This window comes from Macadamia integrifolia, unplaced genomic scaffold (genome assembly GCF_013358625.1).
Source record: "Macadamia integrifolia cultivar HAES 741 unplaced genomic scaffold, SCU_Mint_v3 scaffold_189A, whole genome shotgun sequence".
NCBI lineage: Eukaryota > Viridiplantae > Streptophyta > Magnoliopsida > Proteales > Proteaceae > Macadamia > Macadamia integrifolia.
In genome coordinates, this window is record NW_024870635.1 from 523,558 (window position 1) to 533,751 (window position 10,194).

The 10,194-nt window shown below is 37.4% G+C and overlaps 1 protein-coding gene across 1 annotated transcript; it reads right to left on the reverse strand.

Moving 5' to 3' along the window:
- Window positions 1-564: 564 nt before the first annotated feature.
- On the reverse strand, window positions 565-8,462 carry LOC122071095 (xylulose kinase 2-like). Its single transcript, XM_042635373.1, has 12 exons — window positions 8,397-8,462; window positions 8,098-8,183; window positions 7,250-7,904; window positions 7,039-7,127; window positions 5,142-5,206; window positions 3,243-3,298; window positions 2,686-2,806; window positions 2,518-2,592; window positions 2,385-2,438; window positions 1,922-2,016; window positions 1,527-1,701; window positions 565-939 (listed from the first exon to the last, which is right to left on the reverse strand). Exons 2-12 carry the CDS (start codon window positions 8,154-8,156, stop codon window positions 707-709), a joined length of 1,677 nt encoding a protein of 558 aa, XP_042491307.1. The 5' UTR covers window positions 8,157-8,183; window positions 8,397-8,462; the 3' UTR covers window positions 565-706.
- Between the last annotated feature and the right edge of the window lie 1,732 nt (window positions 8,463-10,194).

The window sequence follows — 10,194 nt, forward strand, 5'->3', positions numbered from 1 at the left end:
CACTTATTCCATTTTAGGGAACCATAAATATAGCCATATTATGTCAGTTGATTTTTGCCAGTCTCCAACCAGATCCATTGACAGCAGCTTAAGTAAATTTCCCAAATACAAGGTGAACAGTTATAAATTAAAATGTCTCCTTCAAGCTTCTACATATTTGGGTATCCACCTCTGTATTTTGCATTCACTCTCAAGTTTCAATCATGGGTTTGATAATAGATAACCACCTGAATATTTCTCAAAAGTGATTGTTAAAACTACTATTAGTCGGTAGAATTTTCTTCATTCATCTCTGTAACATACAATCTCAACATCCAAGAAATTTCATCTTACCAACACCCACCATGCAAGATAAATGGAGAGTAGCAATTTGGCTTATGGTCTGCGAAGACATGGTGGTGTATGTATATATATATATATATATATATATATAGACCCGACAAAAGCAGCTTTCAGAGCTACTTGGTGAAAAAGCAAATCATCCTCCAAACATGAAAATGGAGTAATTGATGATTATGCCTGCATTTTGACTCTCTTTAATAGCAAACTTCAACATAAACAATATAAGGCCCATAAATATCTAATAATTTTATTAAAACATATCCAATTAGGATCGTCTAAGATGAACAACATTTTTCCATGAAAAATATATATTTGCTATAATTTATTAGTAGGTGAACTATGCGTTGTGGTGTTATCTTTGCCTTCACCGGCGGGCCAGCTTTTGAACGAGGTGGTCTTCGATTTCTATTCTCTTCTTCATAAACAATGTGTATTTGGAAAACAGTTCAGGATCTCCAGCTGTCTTTGAAAGCTTGCAGCTGAGAGATGTTTTCTCCAATTTATCCTTGTACAGGTATGTGATGGGTACAAAACTCTGCTTGCTATTGCACAGCCAACCATGGGCTGCCCTCAACGCAGCACCAAGAGAGGCAGAATCTGCCAAATAAAGAAAAATGAATTAATGTAAAAAGTCTTAAAAAGGAACAAGTAATGAGGTAAGAATTTAAGAGAAACAAGCAAACTGGTTCAAGACTGACCATTGAGGTATAGACAATAGACCCATCGAATTTATGGGGTTGGGTCATATAAAAACTAAAAAGAAAAGGCCAACTTGAATTGCTGTCCTTGTTAAAGGATATAGAGAAAGAGTGGGCCCGGGGACTAACATAAATAAGGGGTTTTATCTGTCGCTATGAGGAGTGCTAAAAGGGACATGCTTGTATCAAGGACATGAGTATAGAAATAAAATGAAAATAATCACAGCCACATTAAACATTTGCAGTTCCACACAATGACATGAGACTCCCCAAACAAATCCCATGCCAGAACCTGGCTGTTATTCTAGGAATTGAGATCAGACAGCAGCATAATTGTCAAGGCGTCACCTAGACTAACCCTAGGCATCGAATTACCTACACGCTGTCACAACTATGGACAGCAGCTTAATGTCATGTTTCAATTTTTGAGTATAAGTAGAGCTAGATGAATGGGAAATAAGAAATGATGTTATAGCAGGTTCACACCTGGTCTTTGGACTGTATAGACATCACAGCCAAAAATGGAAGCAATTGGGTCGAGAATGCTCTGGTTTGCTGAAGCCCCACCCGTTGCTATCATACGTTTTGGAGGAATTGGCATCCCAAACCTTTCTGCATGAGCTCGCATTGAGAGAAACTGGCCTTCAATAATTGCTCTTACCTATAGTGAAAAAGAGAAAAAATTACTGTTGTTTGCCATATTATAGGAACTGAAGATCAATGGATAACGATTTATTTACTAACAATTCACTTTTGATTGTACTCCTCAAGAAACCCATGTGGACCCTCATAAAAAAAAAGTGTCAACAAGGACTCAACATATGGTACTTGCTAGTTGCAGCAACTAAAAAATTTAACATAACTTGCTGAAAATTACCAACCTCTGAAGGAGCATCAAATTCCTTCACTTCATGCTCTTTCAACCCATCCAAACTGTCACTGGTAAAGTTTTCAAGAACAAAGCGATGGAAACCAACTGCAAGAATACATATATGTCCAAGTTAGGACAGTTAAAAGGGTTCGTTCACTTAACAGAAGTTTCCTTGTTTAATAGCATCTGCACATCTGGTTCTTCGCCTAGCTTATGCCACACGGCTGGCACAAATAAAGAAGTGATCCACCATTTCATGAATCTTACAAATAGAAATCCTAAGCGAAGGGTTTCTCCAATTGGTTCCAAATCCTTAATCTTGTGCTTGGTCTTCCAACAATTTAAAAGAATGTCATACGCCAGATCAGGTCAAGTGTTCAATCAATTTTATTTATAGGAATATAGAAATATTTTGCAACTATGCCATTGCATTATATAGTTGAATGAGGAAGACGTGCAAACACTGTAATCACCTGGGAGGGGAGGAAGAATTTCATGCTCCTTATAGTAGAATCCCAGCTTCCCACCTATTCCAGTAAATCAAAGGAATTAGATAATAAAAAATAAATGATACCCAGGTTAATCAATTAAACAAAAAATTAGAACCATTTAGAACAGGAGTATGATCCAACAATTTGCCAAAAGCCTCCCAAGATTGATCCGCACACTGATTGCGTACATCTAAAACCAAAAATTTAGACATCACACTGTCAACATGGATATAGAATTTCTTTTTCGATGAGATCACAAAAATATATATAATAAGGATAGTACCTTCTCGAGTCAAGGACCCATTCTTATAGCAAAGCATTACCATATACCCTTCTGTATCAACAGGATTTGGGAAGACATGTCCTTCTAAACTTGGCTTAGGTTCACTGGTGATCCCAAACACCTGAATGTTAAGTATGACATATCATAAGAAAAACAATTAGTTGATGCCCCTCAGGATGGATGGGAAAATATGCGAGTATCTGAAGCAAGTTTTGTTCATGTTGTTACAGAGCAAAATATGGAATCTTTCCAATATTAAGTGTCATTAAGAATCTCCAACACCAATATTCAGTTATTCACAAAATTTGGTAATATTCAACACTAGAAGTTACTCGATAAGAACCAGGAAAAAAATGCAATAAAGCAAATCATATTGGATGTTGCTACGAGATATCTAGGATAGGTGAATGAATCTGTGGGTTCTATTCCCTTGCATTAGAGCCACATGTTCAACTATGTTGGTTCAGGTATGTATGGTGAATAAAATGAGTTGAAGAAACTGTAGCCAAAAAATAATGGCCAGTGCCTAAAAACTGAACGATTACTACTTGGCTTACAGTGTCACTTGTGCCCAGGCTGATTGCCAGATCCCCAGGAGTATTAAGGGTCAAACCTGTCGAAGGTCAAACATAAATAACACATAGTCAGTAATCAAGGCGAGGAATAGGGAAACAAGTACTTAATCAGAAAGAAACAGAAGCTTTTTTCCCATGCAAAAAATATGCATGACTGTCAATGAAAAAAAAAAGTTGTCTAAAGACATTAAACAAGAATAGGTAAGATAATAAGTATACCAAATTCTGGAAGAAAGGAAGTGCGTAATGATTCTATGTAGCTGTTTATCAACAATTCACTTATAGAGCAAAAATATCTTAAAAAACCCAAGATAAGAAGAAACGCTATCCAGTAGGGAAAAGGAATTTCAAATTGATAGTAGAGTAGGGGGCCATATCTCTTGATCCCTTCGTAGAGTTCTCTGGCATGGTGAATCATACAAAATGACAAAAAAATATCCTCACTGCTAAAATAAAATATATTTTTGAGAGCACAGTCACTTAAATGATTCCATGATGAAAACAAAGGATAGTAAGAAGCAAATGAAAAATATAACTTCTTTCAATGTATTTTTATGTTAAAACATGATTATCAGGTGTATCCTTTGCACGGTCACCACCTAGTTAACATTGACAGAGGCTGCCTTGCATACAAATCTCATTATTGAATTTGCAACCTCAGCAAGTTGACGGGGTCTTCTCAATCATGTTGTTGACAAGAATCTATCTATTGCACAAGCCAGGTTATGGGATTAACACTCAGATGCTCAAATCTTATCCGAAAATGTGAACTAGCAGTCTAGCACATGTATTGGATGCAAACTTGTTGCCAGACAATACATGCCAGGCAGTTCCATCTGATTAACAAGAACACTTATTTAAAATTTCAATGTGTCCTGTGTCTGTCTCCCAATACAATCTCAAATAAATTTCACAGCAGGTTCTTCTAAGACACCCTGTATCCATGCAGGACACTGACATCTGTGACAATAAAATAAAGAGCCTCGAGTCAATAAAGACTGGGGAGATTGACTCAGGAACAAATTTCATTAGGAGCTCCATTGCAAAGTTTAGGCCTAGCCATTAAATAGAGAAGCGATGGGAACGATGAAACCTGTGACCGCAAAAGATTATATTGAAAACGAATCCTAATGATTCATTGGATGGGATGGCATTCCTTTGTTATCAGGGTTGCAGGAACCGTTAGGCAGACTCTGTAATTATGTCTGTTCAACTGATTCTTCCTTTATCATTTATTAGTTGGGAGTATGTTATGCATGTTATTTTGCAAAGGAAACAACAAAGATAAGGCTGTTTAAATCTTTCAAATGGTAGTTCGTTGAGTGTTCGGGTGAGTTGGTTCAATCACAGAAAGCAGATCTTCCATTTTAATCTTTAAAAGTTGCATGTTCTTTATTTCAGTTGCAATTTCACAGTGAATGTAGAATCCAAAAATTCTCAATTCATAGGAATTTTTTAGTGTATGATTCCTTCTTTTATAGTTAAAAGTCCATTACCCAGTACTGGTCCCGCCTATGCGGGGTCCTGGGAGGGGTGAGTTTTTAGTTGGTCCTAATCTTTGCCATTTTGGAGCAAAGTGGCCACCCTCAAGAGTCAAGATTCAAACCCGGGCACTAGCCCTGGCAGCCCGAACCTTTTACCATTGCTCTAATCAATGGCCCCTTGTATGGTAACACATTGTATAAACATAAAATGAACCATCTGAAGCTTGAATTTCTAAACAGGTATATTTAGCTCATCAACTTGGATATTGTAAGATGTTTTGTAAAACAGATAACTTGTGGCTCTATTAGATGTCTTTCATATGAGTAAACAAAGATTCACAGGAGAAGGTATTAACAAAAGTAAGATAGGAAGAAATTATAAGGAAAAGTTATGTACCTGCCACACTGTTTGGGTTGTCCCCAGACCACTGAATAATCAAACAGTTGTTGTTGAAATGGAACCTGTAAACATTTCAAAAAACTTTCATCACTTAGCAGCTTTATAGTTAAGTTAGTCGGCACCAATGATGACAGTATCCTAGAGTAAGTAATTATGTTATAATTTATAATTACATCTGTAACAATCTGACAATGACATTAATACTTTCAACGATCATCTGGTCAAACAACAAATGCCAACATTGAAAAATCTGATGTGTTCTTTAGTAACACTGCGTTATGAAAGCTGGAACATTTCCTGATTGTTTTGACAAGGACAGGGCAGCAGGCCCTTCAACTTCACTGAGGCCTGCTTAAGCTCCAACTCTACCCAGTTACTTGAAGGGTTCTTTGAGGTAAGTTGTAAACTGCAGATAATATTAATTTTCATTTTTTTTTCTATAGTATTTATTTAAGAGCTCTGATTTTTTAATTGTCCAGCTGCACTAGGGTAATAATTCTGTCAATTGAACCCCCCAAAAAAATCGGTCATCATGAAAATTACTTTTGAAATTTGAGTTTTTGTTTCGGAAAATAAATTTTACAAAGTTAGAAAGCTATTAACCTCTGGGTGGTCCTTTCTTTCTCTGAGAAAGGTTACAAACAAACTATATTACTTAAGGCTTCTAAGTAAAATCAATAAAGGAGGGCATGCCATTTAAGATGTTAATAGCTTTAATCTTTCTTTTCTAGTGATGCAAGTTAGAGGCTGTTTACTAATCCCAATTTCTCAAGGGGCAAAAACTATGAGAAATGTATTATCCGAAGGAAAGCTTTCTCTACTCTATGTCCAAATTTCCCATGTCAAGGGACAGCCCATCAGTCTCCGATGTTTCCCACTTGGGGGGGGGGGGGGGGGGGAGGGTGCAAAACATGTTTTGTTTGGCTGACTTTGCTCTCTCTGGATGGAAAAATCTCAGATTTCTTTTCCTGAATGATTTAAATAGCATTTTGATTATGCATACCCTATAAAAGATCACCATTATGCTGTATAGTGCAGAGCTAAATCTGTTGAAACATATCGTGTACTGTGAATGCTACATAATTCTGGCTTCAATCCTACTGTTGTGAACTCAGGACACAGCAGACAATTCCCTGGGAGGCAGTCCTCTTCAAACCTTAACCACAATCTGAAACCCTTGGAGTGCTTGGGAGACTGGTGAGGCTTCATATGCTGAATTGATGATTTGTTATGGTATGTTAATCAGAGATGCTACACTTTTTCTTCTTCCCCATCCCCCTCTGGTTACTGAAAAGTTGAATTATATTCCAAATTCCCGCTGTTCAAAGATAATTAAGCAGCTTTGATTGGCCACCTGTTTGTGAAGTGCTGGAGTCAGACTCCAGTAATTTTTTTTTTTTTTAAATACCTGAATCCTGAAATTTCATGTCTCTTAATAATGGGATCATTCCTTTCTTTTGTCAAATAATTTTAAGGTAAAAATTTGAAGGAAGACAGAGGCTACAGAACAGGAGGGGCATCATTACTGTTCCAAACATTTGGTAATGTTGTTGAGATGTAGCCTGCTAACATGAATATGGTTTCTCACAGACTTGAGGAAGCAGCTGTTTTTTTTTTCTCAAAAACTATTTAATATTCCTAATACATGGCTCTGTTATGGATTTCCTTCATGTTCATAGCACTAACAAATTCATGTCTTATCTTCCCATTTTCTTTGTTCATGGAATTTACCATAATTTTGGCATATTCTTTATGCACCAAAATAGAAGCATCATGGTGGGCATAGGTCAATAAAGTGAATGAAATTAACCAGGAGAAAGAATGAAAAAACTATTTGAATGAGAATCCAGAGGACATCTATAAATAACTAAAATACAAATAGTGGAGTACTGACCTCTCAACAAAATATGGAGCTATAAAACCAGCGACAGCATGGGCAGGTGCGAGTTTCCCAAGCTTTTCTTCTACACCCGGTGCGGTAGCCTATCATGACAACAACAGCAAGAAGAAGAAGAAAAAAAATTAAGAACAGTAATAATATTTACTTTATGTTTACCATTGACTATGTAGAAATATGAGAATTCTAAAAATAATAGCATATAGACCTCCAAAGCAATTTTAGACCAGTCACGCTGTTGGATATCCATCAAGTTCATTCCTGCTCCATCAGTGTGATCAATACTCGCATAAGCTCCAGTCAAAAGAGAGGCCATGAAGGAGCTCACAAGGGATATCTTCTCTGTCTCATGATACACATCTGGCTGTGTCTGGTATATTTTCCGGATTTGTGGACCAGTGAATCTCTCATAAGCACGGGAACCTGTAAGTCGAGAAAGCTCCAATGCACCTCCAACAGCTTTCTCTATCTCCTTGCACTGCTCAGTGGTGCTACTATCCATCCATACCGGCGATTCCTTTGTGGAGAAGGCATCATGGAGCTGATCCAGTAATGTCTTCCCGGGATCCAAAGAAGCCAACTTGAAGGAACTGCCATTCTTCCAGTAGACACTACCATGTTGCTGTCCACTGCCGGAAACAGCAGCAATCCTACCGAAATCCAATTTTGATTTCTTAAATTTCTCCAGTAGGATGTCCAGAGCTTCCACCCACATTAAAGTGGGAGACACGATTCTGCCATTTCCAGATGGATCTCTGTAAACTCCATCTTTGGTCTTATAGTGGGGCAACTCAGTATCAAACTGAACAATCTCAGAAGTCACAATGTTAAGATTAGAATCCAGAACAGTGGCCTTCAGGGACCTGAAGCAAGCAATCAAACAATTTTCACATGGATGGGAAAGTCGTAATTGCGCAATTCGCAATTAAAACAAAATCGAACAAGAACAACACCAATTTGATTCAAATGGGTAAAATATTATACCATCGGATTCTGAAAATAAACAAATAACCCCAATACAAACCCTTCATAAGCAGAAAGAGTAATGGAACTTACTGGGTAGAACTATCGAAACCAAGGAAGAGGGAACCTTCGGGGAGAGAGTAATCTTCCATTGTCGAAACCTAATCCTAACTTCCAATCTTCAAAACCGAAATCAGAAGAGAAGAACACGAAGCAAACAAAGATTGACAGAGTAAAAGATATGAAGAGTGATGAAATTGAAGATAAAGGGGAAGGGTACGAAGTTTTCGAATGGATGAGATCAAAATTAAGCTCTGGATTGATACAAATCATATGCGATGATAAAGAAATCAGATACTATAATTAGAAAAAGAATCAGAGCAGTTACGAACTTGAATTCTTGGAGATACAGATGGCCCCTGCCAGCTGGGATTTGCGCAGGTCTCATGGGATTAGGATAAATTGATTCGGAATCCCGGCGCCACCGTGGAGGCGTCATGGATTTAGGAATCGGAAGGCCGATTCCGATGCCAGAACGATACGGATTCGTGTCAGTTTCCCCGGCAGGCGTGGATTTGCAGGAATGGGCGTCCTACGTGTCAGAATAAAGCTAAAACTGAAGCGGCAACGTGGCAGATGTCAAGGAATTTTCGTCTAAAAGGAAAATTTTTTCAAGGGTATTTTTGATATTTTGACACATAATTTTGTATGATTTACCCAAATTACCTGGCCTTGAGCTTTCACTTTCCCGGTTCCTGAATCCGGGCAAAATTGTGAATGCAAACAAGTCTGATACTCCGAATGTGAATCATATCCACATTCGTGTCAATGACTACTTACTCTTATACATATTAATTCACCTTTTTTATTGGGAGTCAGCTCTTTAAGTTGAATTGCCACCATTAGGCTAAGCCTCTCTTTAAGTGAAAAGGGTTTTCTCAGGACAAGCTCAGGCGAGGAGCAATCAACTTCCAAACAATCTCCTCTAGAGCCTTCATCTGCTTCTATTTCTTCTTGAAAATCTTCACTTTTCACGATTTTGGAATCTTCTTCTTCCACACCATTCCCTTCTTCACCTGCTTCTTTTCATTTTGATTAGCTTGAGACTTGAGAGACAAGTCATTCTCGTCTTCTAGTCTCATTATTTACCGATTCAAGCCCAAGAAAAAGGGTAACTTCATTGACTAAACCCAAAGATGCAGAAACAATGTGGTTGTTGTTGCAATGCATAGTGGGCAGGGCATGTGATGCGTAGGAGCAACTACACGGGGCATTGCAGGGGTGGTGGTGGCACAGGGGCAGCTGGTCGCAAAATAGCAAATGGAGTGATAGACTCCTACAAACAAAGGGTTTTATAAAAATATACAAAATTACTAGTTTAGCCTAGAGTTTGAGACGTTATAACTCGTGCTAATTAAAAATGTAGTGCATAAATGAGGAAAAATAGTATTTGAACATAATACATAAATGACTCTTGATCTATTTATGATTTTTATGTTTTGTCATTTTTTTTTTTAACAAAACAAGTTCTATAATTGAAACCAAATACAATCGAAACTGTTCTTGTGAACAAAAATAATTAAGAAAAATGATACCAAAGAGAGCGTAAGCTAGTGTTCGTTGGGAACTCATTTTTTGTTTCATTTTCTTTTGATTGAAAGTGGAAAAAAATGAGAGTTCATCACTTTTGGTTCCATCAGAAATTGATAAAAGACAAGGAAAGGATTATTATTCCTTTTCTATAAATATCCAAATTTTAAGCTTAATACCGATAGATAGTTTGAACTGACTCTTCCACTCCCACTCCCATCATTATTTTTCTTTCTGTTATTATGAAGTAGCTGGTTCAGCTTTAGCCACTTAAATTTTTTATATTCCTTTTTATTTCTCATCAAATGAATAACATCTTCATCCCAAAATCATAATTATTCTTCGCATGATATTGAGGAATCTCATTGCTATTACTCAAACAAGTATGGACAGTGTAAAATAGGGTGGCGTAGTGCCTCCAAGGGAGAGGAGCCTCATTCCTAGGGAGGGCCATAATGTATATAGCCTTACCACTGCTTTCTGGAGTGGCTGTTTTCAAACTCTAACCCACGACCATTAGGTGACAATGGAACAACCTTATCGATGCTCCTGCTATCCTTTTTTTCCCTTTTTCGCACCATTATAAACTCAAAACAGAGC